This window comes from Buteo buteo, chromosome 4 (genome assembly GCF_964188355.1).
Source record: "Buteo buteo chromosome 4, bButBut1.hap1.1, whole genome shotgun sequence".
NCBI classification, from domain to species: domain Eukaryota; kingdom Metazoa; phylum Chordata; class Aves; order Accipitriformes; family Accipitridae; genus Buteo; species Buteo buteo.
The window spans coordinates 49,535,569-49,557,852 of NC_134174.1; the positions used below are offsets into that span (position 1 = coordinate 49,535,569).

General features: G+C 43.7%; 1 protein-coding gene across 2 annotated transcripts in view; it reads right to left on the reverse strand.

Moving 5' to 3' along the window:
- The window catches only part of VSTM4 (V-set and transmembrane domain containing 4), a 55,115-nt gene extending 36,244 nt beyond the window's left edge, over positions 1 to 18,871 (reverse strand). For both annotated transcript variants that reach the window (XM_075025986.1, XM_075025985.1), the window contains exons 1-4: positions 18,722 to 18,871; positions 12,776 to 13,174; positions 4,224 to 4,292; positions 2,689 to 2,796 (exon numbers count right to left, since the gene is read on the reverse strand). In XM_075025986.1, the coding sequence (XP_074882087.1) occupies positions 2,689 to 2,796; positions 4,224 to 4,292; positions 12,776 to 13,174; positions 18,722 to 18,776 (631 nt within the window). In that variant the 5' untranslated portion in view covers positions 18,777 to 18,871. The remainder of the gene's footprint in view (positions 1 to 2,688; positions 2,797 to 4,223; positions 4,293 to 12,775; positions 13,175 to 18,721) is intronic.
- Between the last annotated feature and the right edge of the window lie 3,413 nt (positions 18,872 to 22,284).

A 22,284-nucleotide genomic window follows, 5' to 3' on the forward strand; every position in this document is an offset into this window, starting at 1 on the left:
GGAGACGTGCAGGCAGGAGGAGAGGCTCTGGCTGTTCTGGTCGACCTACTGCCAACTTATTTCTCAGAAGGAAAAGAGGGTGCATCCCTGGGCCATGATGTGAAGTTCAATACAACATAGACACCTCCCTCCCTTCATGTTCTCCATTCTTTAAAAGGCCATGAAAACCAGACAACAGTGCACTTACATGGTTATGCCCCTGTCTACAGGAAAGCTTTCATACTTGGTCTTACTTAAATTCTCCCATTCTAAGGAAGCTACACAGCTCCTGGGTGTGTGTGTGTGTGTGCGTGTGTGTGTTACATTTTAGTCCTAAGGAAATGGGAGCTGAGAGCGCTAGGAACTGGGGCTAACACAGGGGCTGTCTCTAAGGCAGCACTTCCATCTATCTGTCTGGCCTTTTTTAGATGTACAGGAGGACAGTAGACCTGGGCCCCTGACCTGGTCTCAGGGGGAAGAGCAGAGCCAGGCTTCTCTTGGAGGGCCTCTGAGGAAGGTGAAGTGGCAACCGCCTCACTGAAGGTGGAAGAAGCCTGTGCCTAGTGTCTGCCTGGAGCCTGGGGGTGATGCAGAGGGAGGTTTGATTTGCTGTCCCTCTCTTTTCTCCTTTTCTCAAGGAAGGATGGACTTCATGATTTCACTGCAGGCTCTTTTCACATGCATACTAGCATCTGCCTAGTCCAGCCCAGGATGGAGGTACGGAGTGCCAAGGGTGGAGAGGAGGTAAGATAACACTTTTTGAGGTGCGATGCCTTATTCTAACAGTCTGAATGAGAGAGCACTGCTGCTGGCTGACAGGCTGGGTATCTTGTGGTCAGATCCTAACCCCTGGAAGGTGCCTCTGGAGGGGGTAGAGGAGTGCTGTAGGAGGAGGGGGCTCTTTGTGCCCCATGCCCATATGAACTGCTGCTCCCTGGGGCAGAGGTTCAGGGCTTGCTGCCATGGCCCAGAGGCTGTGGGGAGAAAAAGCAATACGGGGCTGGTGGAGACTGTGTCTGTCAGTGACGCTTCTTCTGCTGCTGCTTCAGAAATTTTAATTCCCTGATGCTTGACTGGATGCTGAGCCAATTAACATGGCTCTGGAAAATAGTCTGATCAGGTGGTCCTAGCTGAAAGACTTGCCTGAAAGTCTTATCATTGTATACTAAGTGCCTGTCTGCTAAGATTTATTCTGTTACATTTCCATTGAATCCATAAGTTTAATGCTGCCGGTGTTTACTGGGTAATGTTCAAAATCTACATAAAAATTTGGTGAAGGCTGCAATTATTCAGATATTAGGGTAGTGAAGAAAGGATTTAGCAGCTCAGAAGAAATTACTTTTTCTCTGTTGTATATGCTTACTCTATATTGTATTCTGTATTATTTCTATATTTTACTGGTGTTGGTTCAATGTCAAGAGACCTTTTCTCCAAGCTGCTTGTATGCTTACAGCAGCGTAAATCAACAAAATCAGAAGCAAAATCTAGCCCAATGTCTGCTCAAGAAAAACCAGGATACATCAGTGTGTCTAGTGCTTGTGGCTTCAGGGTGACTCACCATGACCAACATACTTAAGTGTGGGTACTCCCTTGGCACGAAACCTTTGTCATCACTTAACAGGGTAGGAAGAATAACATTGAACTTGTTCCTTCCTCTTGGCAAGTAGAGTTGTTGGGTTCAGTTAGAATCAGAGTTACTCTATTGAGCGCACTACCAGGAAGATGGAGCCACAGCCTGAAATGTGTTTGTGGTCAGGCAAGGACTTCTGTATACATCTATTTTTGGCTTACATGTCTTCTCCCTCATGTATCTGAGTCACTAATTCCTTCATGCTATGTGTGTAATGCTGAAGAAGCAACAAGATCACAATTCTTTCCTGTCATTAACAAGACAAATCACTGACAAAACCCTTTCTGGAAGCTTCTATTCAGAGGTGGTCCTTATGCTCTCCTCTAACATGGTGGCTGCTAAGCATGCTGGTATCTCATCCTCACAGCTTGTGTGAGGTCTCCAAATAAACCACTCTTAAACTGAAATGAAAGCAGAGCCTGCACTGGCTACTCCACAGATCTGAAATAGCACTTCTGATTACAACAGGGCTGCTTTCATGCAGATGTAGCCTCTTTGAGAAACCCTTCCTGAGGAAGAGAAGAATGAAACAGTAATCCTTGATCATGAAAGAGTATTATAAAAAGGCAGATCTGAATGATGAAATGATGCATTAGTTTCAAAGAATGCTACAAATAAGAGCGTGCTAATAACAACCCCCATATTCTCAAGAATATTGACAGCTAGTCAGGAAGGGAGAAAAAAACAGAACAGAAAAAGACTGCTTTGAAAGCCCTCTAAATGTCTGCGGAAATGTCACTCATGCAAATTGTTAGCTAGAACTGATCAGAATGAAATTTAATGATACAGCACTTGGTCTTTGAAAGAAGTTCCAAACCCCTTCAATTTATATTTATGCAAAGCTGAAAGGTTCTGAAAACTCCAGTAAATTTAAAGTGAAATAGCTATTCAAAGGGAGCAAAATGCACTTGTTCTAGTTTTGCTGGCAGAAATGTTTTTTCCTACCAATATTTTTTTTGTTTTTATTAAAATCAAGGCAAGGAGATATTTCTCTTTCTGGCTTTTTCTGCATTCTCCTTCTCCCCTCGCTCCCTCTTTGGTAAGGGTTTTGCAGTCAGCAGGAATGACATTTCACTCACCTGTGGATCTCCTCTTGTTCAGAATTGACTGACAGAGAATGACAAGTGTAAAAAGGAGGACGCTGATGATTCCTATTGAACACACAAACACTGCATACACGTACAGATCTGAAAGCCAAGCATAGATGACGGTCAGTGTTGCAGATGTATGCTTCGTGCTTACAGGATAGAAAAAAGTTACATCTACAAGATCTGAATAGACCCTGCCCCAAAAGATTTAGTATTTTAATGCTCTTGAACTTTCATATAGTATCCTGCTCAGTTTAAAATTTGGCTGAAGTCTCCATAAATGCAAATAGGTGTAACTACACCTAAGAGGGCTTACTTTTGGCAGGGAAGAAAGGGTTGGTTTGGGGTTCTTTCTTCTCTTTCCTTTTTTTTTTTTTTTAATGCAGCAACTGAAAAACAAAAGGACTTAATTTGGATTATTTCCCAGTTCAAGCAGCTGTACTTTTTTTTTTTCTTTTCCCCCAAAAAAACCCAAGAAAAGTGCTGACTGGGTGGGGGAAGAGGAAGAAATTCTGCAATTTCTTCTTCTGGTGGCAGCACTGGCTTGAAGTTTTTGTATATTTTTTTTCTTTTCAGTCTATGGCTTCGGTCTCCCTTTATGGCTCTCATTCAGGTGCCATAACACAATCCCAGTGGAACTAACAGGAGTTGTACCATGGCAGATCAAGATGGAGTATTTTCTTCAGAAGGAGAAGAAATCTTTAATGACTTACTTCTGCTTTTACTAGAACTCTAAATAGAGTACTTTAAGGATACTCTAGCCATTAAGGCCTTGAAATGTCCTTAGGGAGGTATATTGGCTTCTTTCCTGCTTCACAGAAAGGAAACTAAGCCTCACAGGTCAAGTGTTCTGGTAGAAAATAGCATCGCTGGAACTAGACCCCTGACCTGCAGTTCTGTGCTTCATTCCCCTTATGCTGTACAATAATATAGTTTGTAAATTGTGGTTTACACAGCAAGGCTCCCCACAGAAGCAAGGCCATCCTGCAAGCAAGCATTCCTGCCTGGAAGGCAGCACAGCAGCTGGAAATGCCATGCTGGTGCTTCACTGGTGCTCCAGATTAGGGTGGGAGGAGGAGGAGGAAATCCCAACTGCATGCAAATTCTGGATTTCAGTCTCCTGGAACAGTTGTCCACTAATCTACACAGAAAATACTGCTTGCCTTGAAACTCAAGGGAACTTTAATCTGCTCTTGCAGTGCAGAGCATGTTCAGTGAGCGGTTTCTAAGGCTAGTGGGAACATAGAGTGCTTGGTACCTCTTCAGACAAGCTCAGCACCTTCCTGGATAATGGTCTGTATTTGCATGGGTTATTTTCACATTGAGCATAACAAATATATAAGAAACTGAAGCTGGAGCCTTTTCTCCAACACAGCTTGTACTCCGTGGGATGGTTTCTCAGGCAAGGCCTGAGTTTGCACAGGAATTGGCAAAATTGGTCCTGACTGGGGCACGTTAGTTGTCCTGTAGCATTGGGCTAAACAAACATCTTGTATAGAACCAGTAGCAGTTAGATGCACCTTTACCTTCAAAAAACTTCCAAGCTTCATGGTTTTTCTTGAAAGTGGGATCATCAGAAGACTTTGATGAAATCACTGGAAAAAAACCAAAGAAGACATGACAAGAACTGAAAACATGTGGCATAAAAAGTTGGGACATCTTGAAGTAAATGTAGTTCTGCCTTAGACTTCAGTGCACCAAGATCTTGCTTTATTTCATGGGATAATTACTTTTCAATGAAACACTTCAGTTATGAAGCCGCATTATAAAAATGTCTTCCAGCAAATCTCATCTGGCTTGGCACCCCCCATGAGTGCCGTATGGCTTGAGACTGCCTCCCTGTTGTCATCTTATTCTGGGAAGATGCAATGTGTGGCTCTTCAATCAAAAGTTAAATGCAGTGAAGAACAGCAGGAGAATAGAAACACACTTTGGAAGAGCCTAGGCCTTAGAATAGGGTGGCCATGTGCTTGTAAGGTCTGTAATGGCTTTGTGGAGGTGGTCTGAGTATCCCAGGGAAAAAGCTACCATTAATGTTGCATGTAACTAGTTTTATTCCAACTCTGTGTTCTTAGTTACCTAGAACTTGTACCTCTAGGGTTGCAGTTTCTGTTTCTGTCCCAAAACAGGCTACTTCTGAGAGAGGAGATGAACAACTTTTGCTCAAGTGAATAGGAATTTGTTCTCCCTTTTAGTTATATATTAGGAAGGATTTTTAACACTGTAGTCTATTTCTAAGTCTAAGAGGTTAAGGAAAAAAATAATTGGAAGAGGAGTAGCTGTACTGAAGGACACAGCTCTGAAAGCTTCCTGGGAATTGACTTGGAGGCAGCCACATTAGGCACAGCTTTTTTAAAAAACAGGGAAGTCATTCTAGCAATGCTTGGCACTGAAGTAATCTCTGCCAACACAACAGCATTTCCCCAGCTTCAGGACTCACTCTGTAGGCCCCTGATTTTGCTCAACTTGAGTTCCTTCCAAAGGTCTTGTAGAAGTCCCTTGGCAGGTTGAATTGCCCTGCAATTCCTACAACAGCACCCAAATCGCACAGCTCACCCCAAGTGAGAGCACTGCTCATGAGTTCTTTTTCTTCTTATTTCCTTTGAAAGTTGGCTTCCATGCCATACCTTTTAAAGATACATGGATATGATATCTGCCTATCTGCAAAAAAACCATTCATGTGTGCATGGACTTCCCGAAGCATGTCCAAATGCTTCAGAAATTGCTTATCTGAGCTGAAAAGCAGAATGTCTCTACTTACCCTCAGTGTCTTTAGCTTAGATGTAGGAACAAACTAGGCTGAACATCTTGACTAATGTAAACTGCTCCGTCACTGCTGTATCAATGGCCAGTGACTATTGAGTGCAGAATAGCTTAAATTCTTAGCTGGCGTAATTCCCCTGCCTATGGATGGGTGTTTTTTTCCTGAGAAGAAAGACTATATGATCACAAGTTGTACCAGCTCACCTTTATAGCCTAGAAAATGGGCTGACTGAATGACTGTGTTCTAACTCAGTTAAGAGGGAAAATAGCAGCAGAGTTTGCACAGAATTGTCTGCCCTGTTTCAAAAGGAGGAACAGACTATAGAGCTCTGGGCAAATGGATGAATGTCAGTATCATAACAGCTGTACAGCCTAGCACTAGAATCCGAATGCTCTGACTGCTGGATCACTGTTCAAAAACCTTTCTTCTCTCCTCAGCCAGATTGTTTATGCATGCTGACATTTTTTGATCAGATTAGATGATGTTACTTATGTTAATCCATGATTTTTCTTCTGCTAGCAATCACTGCAATGCAATAGGAGTCTGGTGATGTCCTCCAGATTGCCAATAAGGTCTGAACCTCCAAGAGAGGGTCAAATGGCAAATCATTAAAGAGCAAGTATTTTACTGGAAAGAGAATTCATTAAGGAGTGCCCTGTAGTGATGTGAGGCATGGGGCATGGATATGGAGCTGCTTTCAGGACTAATGAAATCTTTTATTCAGTTGTGATGGGAAGTTCATCCTGAATATTTTAACAAATCTGCTCATTTGATACATGAAAGTATCACATGTGTAGATTTTTGGCAAGCATTTTAGAATACCTTCCCTGAAAAAAAAGGTCTTTATTCATTTTAGGGAAAAACCCCTAAGTCTTGCAGTCCTGTATCTTGCAACATTTTTGTTATTAGAAAATGCCACATGCAACTAATATTTAATAGACCACAGATTCTGTTCTATGGGAAACTCTGATGCATAAACTTCCCAACCAGACAGATTGTTGCGATCATCTCTGCTTGGTTTGTGTTATCCGTGCCAGTAGGATTATAGTTGGACTGTCCTCCTACATGTATTCTCTTCTCTTGGACTGTAAACCATTTGGAACATGTATTGTTCATCCTAAGAGATGTGCAGTACCTTGCATAGTGGACTTGAGGGATTACCCAAGTGTAAATGATGGTTTGGAGATGCTGCATATTGTTCTAAGAGGACTACTCACTATTTTGAGTTTTCTGATAGGAAGGCAGTGGGAGAACCATCTTTCTGATGTCTTTTTTTCCTCAAATAAACTGTTTTCTGGTGTATTCAGTACTATAATAAAGATCACTAACTTGGTTTTAGGCTAACATTGACCACACAAGCCCAGGAAAAGTACAGATGCCTTTGATAAGATGGGGGAAGGGAAAAGGTTCACCTTACCCTAGTTGGAAGATGTTGCAAGGCTGGAGTAGGATGCACTTCTTGGCAACATCAGGACATGGATTTCTCTTGCTTTTACTACCAAGATTTAACAGTAGCCTTTTTATAAATCCTATTTGATGTCTTGTATTCACTACACCTAAAGGGGCAAACTGCAACAGTTCAAATTTCAGCTGGGCATTCTGAAAACACTACAAAGTTGCTGTAGTTGACCCATGAGTCCATGAAGACAAGACTGTAAGCACTCTGTCTCCATTAGATGAAGCTCCTTTTCTGAAGAAATGTATTCTGTCCCCAGAGGAGAAGCCAGATATGTAGCTAAACTTTTAACTGCCATCATTAGACATAAGGAACTGTAGCCTGTGACTCAATTGTTTTTTCTACAACTCCAGTATGTGTATCTGTATAAATTTGTGTTGCAAGAAAAATGCATTTGCAACTTCTGAATGGCCTACACAAATTCACACCTGCAAACTTGCTAGCAAATAACAAAGTCTGAATATGAGTTAATAGCAGTAGATACTACAGACCCAGCCATAATCTGATAAAGTCTTATGCTTTGAATAGTGCTATGCTTGGTGGCTGACAAAGGCTATGTACTGAACTGTCCCAGGTTTTTTCTGCTTCAAGAGCAAGTCAGATTTTGAAGAAGCTGAGTGACCCTTTCCCATTCCCTGTGGAAATTTGTGTCTTACACAGCGACCTCCTCTTTCTTTGTGAACAAAAAAGGGACCTAAATGCTATTTCTGCATCCACTTGATGTGCAAGGTTGTAAGAAATTTGCCTGGCACTTTAGCATAAAGATACTATTTTGAATTTGGTCATAACTGCAGACACATTAACTGGAACAACATGTTAGACAAAGACAGCAACTGTGATGTGTTTGAACACTGTTACCTTATTTGATAAAGCACAAGCGGTATAATTTAAGTACCCAAACGCTTCAGGCAATTTGTATTGCTTGTTTTGTTACATCCTGGATCTAACCATGACATAAGTAAATCCCTTTGCAGTAAAAAGTGTAACCCATCACAATATAAAATACAAAATGTGTTTGGAAGAAAATTTCCTTGAAAAGCCCAAGTGTTACCATTGGGGAAACTGGAGACTTTATCACCACTCTGAAAAGAGTTGCCTTCCCTCCTATGTGTAGCAAGTCCTGTACACTCACAGTGCATTAACCCAATGCTAGCTAAGGTGGTCCTTCGTTTCCAGTAAAAAGGCTTTTAACAGTAAAACGGTTGCTATGGCATTTAAGGATATGTCCTTTTTCAGATGTCTTTTAGGACCTTTAATCTGGATTTAAAATTAGAATCAATACTCATTTGGGGGGCCCAGGGTGGTGGTGGTGTCTGCCTCAGATCCCCACAGTGCGTATTGTCAGTGTGTTTAGTGTGCAGGTGGGCCTGCCTTCCTCCCTTGTCTCAGGTTTCCTGCTCCACTTTGGGTTACGTTTGAAGCAGAGAGAAGCAATACAGCTGACCAGACAGTGTGAGAAAGATGAAGTCATAAGTGTCAACCCCCTGCCCCGCCCTGATTATGTTTTCATAGATCATACTAAAAATCAGGTGAAAAAGTAGTATTTAAGGACTGGACAGAAAAGGTACAGTTTACCTTCTTGCAACAACTAAATTGATCTGAATCTCACACTTTAGCTAGGAAGAGCACTAAGAGGTTTCTGTGTTACAGTTAGCAATAGCCTGAGCAGCTATGAAAGATGCAGAGTGGCTTTTTGTGAGCAGGGCTATGACATGTGGTCTGACAATATTTTATATTGCTTTTTCTTCTGCTGCCATTTACCTGGAACATGTCATTCCCTTTCCAAGCACTCATGACAAATCCCTATGTTTCACTAGAGGCCTTTAAGAAATTCCATCATTCAGTGAATGAGAAAACACTCTTTAAACAGCTGACTTGCCCTATGAAATGATATTATTGCAGGAAAATCCTAAAAATTATTCTCCATCTGATTTTCTCTCTTTTTTTTCTCCCCGCCCCCCCCCCCCCAAGCCTGCTACTTGTTCTGCACTGCTTGGGTACATGCGTTGGTCTATTTTGCAAGTCCTTCATGCAAGAAACACATTAGTTGTTATCCATTCTATCTTTCAGTGTACTACACTTGAAGACAGCTACCTGATCTGGTGCAGAGGATCTGAGGGGAAGGGTCAGTATAGTGTAAACCCCCAGCTGAAACAGCATTCTCCTCCTTCACTGCTTGTCTCTGTCTCTTGACACCAGACCTGGCCCTCTCTAGCTCCCTTCCCTCAAGTTATCCTCAGAAACTCTTCTCCAAAGCACTGGAAAAAAAAGAGTAGTCTGTCCTCTAGGAGACTCTGGGATTGTATGGTGGCCTCCTAGCCTTGCTTGTAGGCCTGCAAGCTTCAGCCCTGACCATCCATTTGAGGTGGTGTTGGAAGTAACAAGACCTGGTAGTTACTCTCAGCCTCTCCTCCTCCTTTCCATTTTGAGCTTTTGAACCACTTGTTCTCTGTAGGCTGAGACGAGAGCCTTGGCTTCCCTTCCCCACACAAGCCACCAGCTTTGCCCCTTCCCAAATGTGGGAGGCTGAGGCAGCTGGGACGATCAGTCCTGCATGCCAGTTCCTTCTTGACAGTGGCTTAATCTCTGCTTTCAGCCAAACCTAGAGGGGTGAAAGAGGGAGAGAGAGGGAGAGGAGGATGAAAGCCAGTTCCTAGCCAAGCACAGGAATAGCAGGGAAGAAAGACTGCTGAGCATGAAGCAAGCTGATGCCTGAAGTCTGTAGGGCTAAATCATGCATGCAATAAAGTTTCATTTCATAACCCTGTGTGGTTACAAGACTAACCACTGTGTCTTGGCTCCAGCCACTCAACATGGGGTCAGCGCTAGTAAAACTTAATGCCCTCCAGAGGTTAAGATGGCTGAGTTCAGGAGATGTTTGGGTCTAGTGTTTTCACTCCTCCCTGTTTAAAAACAAAAGAGTGAAAACAGCAACAAAAATCAAACAAGAAACTGTTCTTTGAGCTGTGAAGATAATGAATTCTGTGTTCCATCCCAAATGGCTCCCCTCTCCACAACAACCTTAGTACTGGACGTCTTCTCCTGTGGTATGTCCAGGAGCCCCAATTACTGACTGCGATGTGGAAGGTCACTGGGCACATGGCAGCTCAAAACCAGTATTTACCTTTTTTGTTCTTACAGCTTTCCTTCAGTGAGGAAGTTCGTACAGATCTCTCCCTTCCCCCCAGCCAATTTCACATTACTTGTACAACCTTAATATCTTTAAGACCGTTATCTCATTAAAATCAGCCCATAGATTCAAAAGAGTGCAGACTAGTTGATAGTGTGATCATGTAGGCTTTGGTTTCTTTAGGATACCAGGTTATGGATTACAGCTGGCATTTGGCTGCAGGATTACATTTCTGACCCATGATACTGATTGCTCTGGTGATTTTTATTTAGGAGTCTAATGAACTTTGATGAAGTTTTCCTTTAAGTCCAGGTTCTGTGGTCTTCTGTGCAAAAGAAGTGTGGCTGATGTACAAAGCTGGGGTCTGGATGTTGGAGGAGTGGCCATTTCCCTGGTGGAGACAGGTAAGGGTTTGGGGTTTCCATTTGGACTTGGGTCCTGCTCTGTCATTATTTATACTTCTGACTGCAACCAAAAAGCAGAGGAAATCCCATATGAAAGTCTTAGAGGCTTTCCAGACTAGTTTTGCATGCCCAATAAGACCAAATAGCATAGACTAGGATTTTCTTGCTGTTGTTTAAAATTGATCCATGGTCTTTGCTACTAATCCAAACAGAACTTCAGCTTTGGATTGTTAGTGTCTTTCATCATTGCTAGTAATAATCAGTTAATTACATTACGTTAATGCCATCATTTCTCAAGGCAGATCTAAACATTGCTGGTCAATGTGAAGCTGCTCTTTAACTCTTGTTATACTGTATTTTTCACACCTTTGTTCTCAAACTTCTGATAGATTGAAGTGAAAGCTTGTAATACCTGAGAGCTATCATCACAGGAGATCATGCACTCAAAAAGATTACTTTTTACTGTCACATTCTCTCCCTGGTGTGTTTATAGTCCAAAAGTAATACAGAAACCTGAATGACACCAGTTAAGCTGGTGTTGAGGGAATGTGCTTTGGATTAAGACTACATAAGCATGTTAAAATCCATCTTGAAAAGGTCTGTAGTCTGTGGAGTTCCCTCAGACCAAAATTGGTTTCAGAGGAGAGCTAGGGCCATTTTCACTAAAATATAAGGTAGATAAATGGGATTAGGGTTTCCCAGCTACAGGAATAACCTTTGGGGTCTAAACACAATGATAAATTTAGCATGAACAGGAATGGCAGAAAGTTGATGAAGCAGTTTCCTCCCACAAGTTTTTCTGTGATTGCTGGATGAGCCGCTTGAATTTCCAGACCCATGGACCAAGAAGTCACCCTTGATTTTTGGCATTATCTTTAGAGTTGGCCCTGTGGGAAATCAACTTTTCTGTTTATAAAGCCACAAGCAGGGGGCTAGTTTGCCAGCTAGTGCTAGCAGCACAACTGCTGAGCTCAACGACCTCTTCAAAGGAGTCTGTTCTCTAAATCCAGCTTCACCCATCTCTGAAAGTGTGGGTGTCGTGGTATTAGATTTGAGCTGACTCATCCCAAAGAGAAGGCTTGGTTTCAATTTGGTTCAAAATTCTCACTCATTGCTGGTCATTTCTTTATCTGAAGTTCAATACCAGCAGGCTGATCACTGCTTTTCTAGCTCTGCTTTCTGGCTACAAGTGATATAAACAAAAGTACTGAAGTGATACTAGAAATGCTAATTACCAACTGCTGCAAATCTAGAACTAAAAGCAATGAAAACACCAAGACAGAGGCAAAATGTAGATCTAAAATATAGTGCTCCTATTTCAGGTTCACCCACTGCACATTCTTCAGAAAATAAGTTAATTTCTCTCTGATTCCGTCTCTTTGTATTTAAATAATAATGGCATTTGTTTATTCACACTAGCAAAGTTGTAGAGACCTTGTATTAGGTCTGGCTGAGATGGAGTTAATTTTCCCCATAGCAGCCCCTCATAGTGCTGTGCTTTGTATTGGTAGCTAGAAAGGTGTTGATAACACACCAGTGTTCTGGCTACTGGTGAGCAGTGCTTGCACAGCACCAAGGCTGTCTCTCCAACACTGCCCCCTCACCAGTAGGCTGGGGGTGGGCAAGATCGTGGGAGGGGGCATAGCCAGGACAGCTGATCCAAACTGACTAAAGGGATATTCCATACTATAGTACGTCTGCTCAGCAACAAAAGCTAAGAAAAAGAAAGAAGGACGGATGTCATTTGTTATTATGACATTTGTCTTCCGGAGCAACTGCTACGCATACTGAAGCTCTACTTCCTGGGAAGTGGCTGCACATCGCCTGCTGATGGGAAGTAGAAAATAAATCTTTTGTTTTCCTTTGCTTCCATGCACGGCCTTTGCTTTTGCTTTATTAAGCTGGATTTATCTTGACCCACGAGGTTTTTTTCCATCTTATTTTCTCCTCACCCTGTCCTGCTGAGGAGGGGAGTGATAGAGTGGCTTGTTGGGAACTTGGTGTCCAGCCAAGGTTGACCCACCACAGACCTGTAGCTAAATGTAAAGGAGTTTTAATTACTGCTATTCTGGTAAAAGGCAAAGGAAATAGACTGCCTTCTACAAATCTACCAATCTTCTCACTTTTTTACATTTCATTGCGGGCTGAATAATGTTTAAGTTGTAATGTGTAAGTAAAGAAGTTGAGTATTAAGTTTTCTTCTCATATCCACAGATAACATTTAAAAATAACTTAACTTCAAATGTCTTATGGGTGAACTTGCAAGAAAAGAAAAAAAAGGATCATGGGACAAGGAAAAATGATAGAAAACAGTAGCCTCTCACCTCTTATTTCAGTAGCTGCTGTGCCATTTGACCATGCTGTCCACTTATTCCTGTGCTTGCCGATTTCCTGGACTTTGCATATATAATATCCTTGATCTGTTTTCTGGAGGCTTAGAATAAGAAATTTGTACATAGTTCCATGTTTCTCTTTAAGAAGATGAAGTCTTTGCTTGTGAAAATGATGAGTATAATTTCCGTAATACTGGACAGACCCAAACTTTGTCATTTTGATCATTAGATACTCCTGGTTAGGTGATGCAGCAAAGACCCACCGCACAGCCAGCAAATTGTCTGTCTTTCTCTTTTGAGAAATGTGGCAGTAAAGGGTAGCATTATCACCCTCGGAGTATTGCACTGTTGGTCCCGGAGAGACTGTCACATTTAAAGCCTCACAAACATCTGCAAAGGAAAGAAAAGATGGTGAGAATCCTCCACACTGACACAACAGCATTGTAATCTGTCCCAGCGCGCAAGTCCAGAGCAGGTAAACCGATGGCATCCGTTCAGTGTGCCGCAATTTAATGAGCTTTTAGAACCTGACATCTTCTGTCTTTCTGTGAATGTTAAAGATGGTATGAGGCCCTCTTTCAGCAAGCCTGCTCTAGTATTCTTGCTATTGTTAATTAATAAGACAGGGTTGAAGTGGACACCTTGCTGCTGTCATAGGCCCAACATCACATAATCTTTTGTCAGTCTGAACAAGTGTTAATCTAAAACTAGCTTGGAGCAAGAGCCAAGAATGTCTTTTGGAAAGCTGTTCCACAAGATGCTCTTCCAATGACTTGCTTCCTTCTTAAGATTTCCAGGCTAAATTGTTTCAATGGCCAGTTTATGCCCATTTGTTCCTGTGCCAACTTTAAATTTAAATAGTGTTTTCTTCTCTAGTGCTTCCTTCCTGACTCCATATAGAAAACAATTATCTGGTCTCTCAGCCTTTGCTTTGTTGAGCTAAAGAAGCCAAGCTCTGTTAGTCTCCTCTACTAAAGTAGTGTCTTCATTTCCCTATTCACCTTAGTAGCCCTTCTCTGCATTGGTTCCAGTTTAAATTTTGGGGTTTTATTTGGGTAATTATTTTAATTTTTTTTTAATGTGGTTGACTGGAATTATAGACTGTGTCTGGAAAGAAGCTCTCCAATGTTCTGTGAAATAGTCATGGTGCTTCCCAGATTTGACCGGGATATACCTTGCCTGGGATATACTATACCCAGAATTATGTTGTCCTTTTTCATTGTATTTTCACATGTGATTATATGTCAGTTTATAATTACATAGTATACTTGGGTGTTTTCTCTTCTTTGTCATTTGTGGTTCAGTTCCCAGTGTATCAAAGAAATTATTACTAATCCCCAAGTACGTGACTTTTCTTTACTAAGTTCTGCTTCGCTTTTGTTACTTGGTCCTCGGTTTTTCCTACATGCTATCCCAATCTTGTGCTAACTTGATAAGGTTACATAATTTCAATGTGCATGCTTCTGTCTACTTCTTTTAGACATAATTTGTGCAAACTTTACATGATACTGTTCCCTAGACAATCACTGAAAGACTACTAACCTCCCTATAAGCCCCTAACCAGCTCCTCACTTTGCAGTTCCCCATGTCCTCTGTTTTAAGTAATATTCTCCTTGTCATAATCAAATGGTCATCTCAAGCCTGGGTTAAATCTCTCAGATTAGTCCTTCTGACTACAAATTCAAATTAATCTGACATTACTTGCGTGATGAAATATGACATGAGATTATATTGGAACAAATGATTATTCCATCATTCCATTCATTTCTGACTCTTGTTTTTCTGTTCTTCATCATGAACTTAGCTTAGACCAGTTGTTTGTCTCTCTGCTTTACTTCTAACAACAGCCACTATATGTGAAGGTTGAAAGAAGTCCATAGCTGTTCATTAAAGGAAGATTTTTCTTTCCTGACCTAACTGATTTATGCTGGACTGATTTTCTGAGGCATGGGAATCAACACTCATTTTATTTCCTTCCTAATGTACATTAAGAGTGTTCTTATTAGTCATATCAGAGACTGATCTATTTTTGACCAATGGTATATTGTGGCAATGTGTTCCCTAAATGACTTGTAATGTGTAATCTACCAGCCTGATGGCATCCACTAGGGAGAGAACCATATTTCAACAGTAAGCAACACTCCCTGCAATGCACTCTGCAAAGCATGACATGTCCTCTAAAATGTGAATATTAAGCTTCCTGTTATGTGAATATAGTGTACTCAAATACTAATGAGAATTGCAACTCTGAGAGAATGATTTTTTCTTTTCTGGACACTTTTCTAGCACATCAGCTAGGAACATTTTAACAAAGGGGATGAGTGTTTTGGCAGAGACTCGTGTCTGACATCAGCTCCTGAAACACAAACATATATTTATCTTCAAAATAAGCAAGTAAAGTATTTCCATTCTATTTCTGAAGGAGTATTGGAGGCAGAGACACTGGTTTTATGGCCCCATTGAAGCCATGAAATGGAGTGGTGAATTGTATCACCTTACTTAAAGTAAATCCACTAAATTAAAGAAGTTACATTGCAACTGTTTGAGAAGAACCCTCTGAAAATGAATAGTATAATAATTATTTTCAGTCATTTCAATAGAATGGTCTACTGAATGGTGTATTTTTTTCCAAGTAGGCATTTTTTTTTCTTTATGAAGGAGAAAATAAGTTGTATAAAGAAAGGGTCGGTTTTTAATTTCTTTAAGAAACTACAGCTAAGCATGGCTTAGATTATTGATATATGTGCATGATATTTGTGTGTGCAATTCGTGTAAGTGCCAAAGCAAGAGATTATTTTGGGTTGTGAAAAGCACACAAGTAGAACAGGATGTTGAAATTTAAAATCAAGGTTGAATAACTACCAAAAGCTTTCCAGGCATGAAACTTCAGTTATTACTTGCTGGAGTTACCCGACCTTGGTGCTTTACAGGCAGATGTGAAGATGGTTGCCTCTGCCATCAAAATAGGACTAAATTTTGAAGGTTGTGCTACTCAGTAAATAAAGAATAAGTTTAAGACTTTCAACACTTTCTGGGGTTCTCAGAATTACTTAGGCTATAAGTGTTTCATAAATCATTTATAAAAATGTAGTTTGGGTAAATGAAAAACAAACTTTTTCTACTGAAATTATCAACATGTCATGAAAACTGTAAAGAAAAACAATTATGTCATTTTCCTGACATGTGAACTTGCTTGAAAAAGCTGGCTAGGATTAGTTGTGGAATAGAGTCCCAAAATAAAAGGCAAAAGAATCATTGCTTAATTCAAAACTAGGCAGAACATAGTGCCAAAAAGTACCCAAGAGAAAATACAGAGGAACTCAGATATGGTGATGATGGAAGCCTCTGCAAGAAGATAAAGGTGCATTGTATGTTGAGTCTCTGATTCCCTTCTAGCTGTTTACACTCATACAAACATTGGTATTTTATACCTAAGGCTTCTATTTTTCCTCTGGGCACATGCCTTTTTATAAGGAAATATCAAATTTTGCATCCTTCATGTTGTCTGATCAGTGGGAACCCATCTCCTTACCTTCCTTCTATGGCTCCTATTGGTGCAACTGTACAAGTGCAGCAATGGGGAGAGTTTTGGAAATTTCCTGATGCTTTTACTGTCATCTCATCTTATGTTGAACAGGGTCAGGTGATGCTTTATATAAAACAGAAAAACAGTGTCCATTTGACTGTATCCTCCCACTGCCATTGGAGCAGGATCAGTGGTGGATTTTGGAGGAAAGAGGTCATTTACTCTTATGTGGAAACGAAAAGCCTCATTCAGGGCTCCCAGACACCAGTGGAAATGTTCCTCCTGTCTTTAGCAGGCACTGGATCAGCCCCAACATGAGGTTTACCCTTGTCATGGGCTCCTTGCCAAGACAGGAGACTCCTCCACAACTTGAAACCAGGCTTGTGTGCCAACAGAGTACTGAATTTCTGGCCTTCAGATTGCTGCTTCAAGCGAGGAATCACTGTTTTTCTTCTCCTGCTTTCCCAGTATAGCATGATGTAGCTGCTCAGGTGGAGCTCACCACAAGGGTTTTAGTCTTGCTTCTGCTTGGAAAGGGAAACTATCTATAGAAAAGGGGAGGAGAGTGAGTCAAAGACTTGAGGTTTCCTTTGCAATGTGCCTAATCATCAAACACATCTCTCCTATTTGCAACCAGCTCACCTAGTGGCCCCCATCCTGATGTTTTAGCTGTTGGTTTCTTTGGTACCCTCCACCTGCATGTCTCACTAGCCTGTTGGAAGTCAGGGAAGGTTACTGCTGACTGAACTCTGTTTTGAAAAATCCTATTTTGAAAATAGTCCACTTCTGCTTACACCAGTTCAATTCCAAGTATTAGCTATGTTTGGACTTAGTTGTCTGCCATATTACATAGCAAAACACTTTCATGGCACTGTCAGAAGTAACAAATTATACTATAGATATTAGCAGCCAGAAACCTGTCTATGCCAGGGCTGCCCCCTCTCTCTGTGCTGGAACAGTAGCAAAGGACCCACAGTCACTGCTGGGTCCTTCTGTCTGGTGAGCAGTTTCAGCGTGGCTGTGTTTTTGTGGAAGAACCCCAGCTACTTTGGTGGAGATGCTCTCGAGTAGAGCTGTTCCTGTGCACTACTGCTCACAAGCCAGGTTTAGTGTTATATATAGGCCCCTTTTCCTTCCTCCATGGGCACTGACAGGGAGAATCTACAACCCACCCTTCTGGGTTGAGCTCTTTGCTCAGCCCCTGCTGATAGCTAATGGACTAGAGAAGCATGCCATCAGGGTAGTTACCTTCTGATCTCAGATTTGCATGACCAGAAGCATATGGGATGGCTTTTATCTGGGTTGTAGTTTGTTCTGTGAAACAACGTTGCTGTCAAAGCCTGCTTTATTTTGGCTTCTCTACAATTACAAAGTAAGAAGAGCAAATGAGCCAGGAAGAAGCAAAGCTCTTTGTTTAAATGAAAATAATTAGGAGCTGGCTAGCAAGATCACCAAAAGCAACCAGCTGTTTTCAGTTGAACGGATCTGTCTGCAAGTTTCACAAGTCAGAGGCTCCTTCTTGGAGAAAGCTTCTGCATTGACTAGAAATGGACTTGAACCAAACCTCTGCCTCCACCACCTCCTGCCCTTTTGACGTGAAGGTTCAAATTCAACCCCTTTATTAACCTCGAATGAGCAGGGCTTCCCCACCCCTCTAACCCTCGCTGCACCTTGAAGTTCAGATCCGGACTCTGTGTCCATTTTGCAGCTTTAGGACACGATGCACCTTTGATTTTGGAGGCATAAGGGTCTTGAACGGAGGAGGTTTTTACAAGTGACCTGCGGGTTCCGTTTCCACTGGATGCCTACGGGACCTAGGCACCTGTGGAAAAAACAATGCCAAATCTCCCTTTCTTTGCCTCGGCTTTGCCTGCAGTTCCACGGCGCGGCTCAGCGTTGTCCCGCCTGGCGCAGAAGGTGGCGGAGGACCCATTTCCATAAACTTCTGCACGGGAAGGGGTTTCTTTCTTAAAAACACCGTTGCTGATCGGGTCGCCGGGCAGCAACGCTGCTGCCGGGGGCCCGGAGAGGCGGCGGCGGAGCGGGGTGAGGGACCACCCCGGGGCGGGGGGCGGCGGGGGGCGGCGGGGGTGGGCCCGCCCGGCTGCAGGGGAGCGGGGCGGCGGGGGCGGCCGGCCTTCCCCGGGCGGCGGCCCCCTAAACCTCTCGCTAAGCCCCCTCTCCTGGTGCCCGAGGGCCGGGCGCTGCCGCGGCTGGGGGCCGCTGCCCAGCCCCGTCCCCGGTGCCGACGGCGAGGAGGGAGCGGGGGAAGGCGGGGGGGTGGGGGGGCGGCAGCCCGCGGCGGAGCCCGGGGTCCCGCGGGCGGTCGAGGGGGGCTGCCCCGTTCCGGCCGGGACGGGGCTGCCGGGGCTGGGCGCCGGCCGCTGCTGCGCGCCCGCGGTGCCGCTTACCTGGGGCCGGGGCCGCGGCCAGCAGGGCGGCCAGCGCCGCGGCCAGGAGGCGCATGGCCCGCGGGGCGCCGGGTCCCGTCCCTTCCCTCTCTGCCGAGCTGCGTCCCTCCTCTCGTCCCCGGCCTCTCGCCTCCTCCCCGCCCCGTCCTGCCTTCTCCCCTCGCCTTTCATCTCCTCCCCTTTCTCCTCCTTTTTTTTCCGCTTTCTTCCTTCCCTCCCCACTTCTCTGCTCTTCCCACCGCCCTGCCCCCTGCTCAACTCTCCTCCTCTTTTTCTCGCCTTCTTTCCCTTTCTTTTCTCCCCACCGAGCTCGGGCCCGCGGGGTGGCGGTAAGGCTAGGTAGGGCGGCTCCATCAGTAGTCTCTGTGATCCCCGCTGTGCACACCCCCCCCCGCCCAAAGGACACCGATCTGTGCAGATGGTAAGCGGGAAGCTCCCCTCTCCGAGCACAGAAAGCCTCTTTGCCAGCGGGTGAGACAGCCTGGCAGCTAGGGGTTGTGGGGCAGGGTGGTGGGAGGGGGAAGGCTGCCCTGTGCACCCTCTCTGCTTTCCTGGAGGTGTTCGAAGTTGTGCAGGGCCTCATGCCCGTTGCCCTCGTCCCACTCCTTAACTGGAACTGGACCACCATTTTCAGGCAGGTCTAGTTAACGGCTCTCTCCCCCTCTGTAGGCTCTGTCGGTGGCAGCCTGGGGACAAGGAGGTCTGGCGGGCAGGAGTGGCCGGCCCTTCAGCAGGCATGGGGATGGATGCTGTAGGCTGTTTGGACACCTGTGCTAGGACATTACACGCGGCGCTCTGCTGTTGGGAGGATTTTGCCCTCTGCTGTGGCAGCACAACTACTGACCACTGACATTCAGCCTCTCTCTAAAAAAGTGCTGAATTAATTGATATAACAGCTTAAGGCGCATCACCCCAAGGTTACTGTGCTTGTTTTGCCAAATGGTACTACACTGTTAGGCCAGAAAGGACAAGGGAAGTTGGCACCTGGCAATCTACTCCTGCCTTTCCCCTTTGCTCCTTTTGAAAGTGTTTATCATTTGAAAGTCCACAAATCTCCAGAGACACGGGCTTAATCCTTCTACCAGCAGGTATGATGGGTTATGCCTGATTTTAGTATTCACGAGGTGTGAAGTGTGGATGATACAAACACTTTGGCATTCCTGCTTCCCTGGGTAGGGCAATGAGTACCGATTTAGCTGCTCCACCCCTCTCCTAGTAATCACTTAGGCAGGTTAATACATGTCTGCTTTTAAGCATCACAGAAAATTTAGCATGTGCTTCGTCTGATCCTTATGAGACTGAACACTGCCTTTAATATCATGCAATTCGTTTACTTCAGGGACAGATTTTTGTGTCTGTAGAGCAAGCACTCCTCGCAAGAGAATGACAGGTCTGGATTGTGCACAGAACAACCAGCTGACCTGAGGAAAGAGAGTGAGTTGTTAAAAGTTGTACTGCCTGGGGAGCTAATTAAGATTTGTAGTTTTGAGTCTACTCCTTTAACATAGCAAAGGGAAATCCTATCAAAGAGATAAGCTAATTCAAAGAGAAACTGGCAAATTCACAAAAAACTGTACCAGCAATTATTTAATTTGATGGTCCTGATGGCAGCTCCATCTCAGGAAGTCCTTGGACAGCTGATTGAGAGGGAAACCATGGATGACCTATTTTACATACTCTTTTCCAAAGTATTTGCTGCTTGCTGTTTTTGGAGAAAAGATATTAGGCTGCATGGACACTTTAGACCTGCTCATATAATTCTGCGAGGCTCAGTCATGCCTCACGCCATGTGTCTCATAATTTCCTTCAGTCTACTGATCTTTTAATGGTGTGTACAAAAGACTGATGTAAAGATATCAGTACGGACTGCATAAGCTCTCATGTGAGTGCCTGGACCCTACAAAGCTTAAAGATGCACTGTGAGAATCAGTATCAATATTTGTCATTGTTACCATCCCAGTTACCAATGGCACTTACAGTTCCTTTAATTGCATCAAGAACCCTAATGAGCTTTGGGACAGAGCTAGATCTATCAATTGGTGAGAAGGCATCATATGATGTATTTGCCTGTGATAGAAGATAGACAGAAGATGAGTCAGGGGCACATCTGGTCTTCTCCAGTCTCATATGCCTGCCAGTTTACTGAAACCATATTCTTTCTATTTTGCTGCTTGTGATCTCTGTACCTTTGACAGTTCCCTGTGTGTTGTGGGTTCTCTCTTTGTGTAGAATTATTTAGTTCATTTCTCCCTCACTGAAAGATCTTCATTAACATAAGAACATGAAAAGTGCTCCTTATTCTTAAAGGGATGTTTCTTTTAAATTTCAGAATGTACTTTTTAAAGTGGTTTAGGCTGGAAGTCTTTTATACTTGTCATTGCATAAACAAGCTCAGGTGATGCTGCCCTCATAGTTTGTTTACCAAGGGAAAGCTTTTCTTTGCACAGCTAGGAACAGGACCCATAAGCTTCTATGCATGGGTCTCTCTCTTGCCACTAACCTGTACCACCAGCAGCATTCGTTAGGCAACCCAGCACCTAACATACCTAAATAAATCTACATGTTGCCAATTTCTTCAGTTATGGGGCAGACAGCACTAGTCAGGCTAGTGAGCTGTGGAGAAACATACACTGCTGACCTCCCATCTTCTCAGATTTGCTGCTGACTTGTTGGATGATTTTATGTAAATTGGTTCCAACCTCTGGGCTGCAGCTAGGTGATCTGTAACCTTCCTTTGTGCCTGGATTGGAAGGGCTTGCTAATGTAACTGGGGCAACCTGCATGAAAGATTGCAATTATGTGGCTTGGATTATTTCGCTGTTAAAATCTTTCATCACTTCAACCCATTTGTAACAGCTGAGATGTTTCTGCTTTTGTAAAATGTTTATTCGAGCTTGTTGATGCATCTTACCTGATACCATTACGGTTTACCCATGCACCGAAAATCCCAGAGGCCAAATGAACATGCACTACAATTGCCTTTTTCTCTTTCACCCTCAGGCCAGGCACACAGCTCTGTAAGCCAGTGCACCTCCCTTAGCTTCTCTGGAAGTGTGCTGACGCACGAGTGCAGAGCCTCTCACCCGCAGGATATGGCTTTCTCAGCTTTGGCAGCACCTACGTGGCCTCGTTTCCTGCCAGAACGGGTCTGCTCTGAGGAGGAAAGTGCCTACTCAGCACTCCCGTGCAGCTGACACAGCTCCGACTGCCTGTTAGTGCAGAGCTTGGAGCCCCTTGCTCCCTGGGGGCAGTGTTATTGAAACCATCAGCCTCAGTCACTCTGGGGGAGACCTGCTGTGCAAATCCCCCTTGCCTCTCTGCAAAGTCACATCAGGAGAGGTAACCACAGCGTCTTGGCTTTCAGTGTCCCATCCTCACTCCCTGGGTGCTATTCTTAACCCGTCTTCTTCCATTGAAAGGTCTTACTAATGTCCCCAAATCTGTCTCCAAAAACTCCTGCAGGATTCCTGCGAGCAGAATTGTGGCTTGCCCTTATAGCAATATTGCAGTGCGGCAGAGGGATACAGTAGTATCTACTGCAGCTCACACAGGGCTGCTTTGGC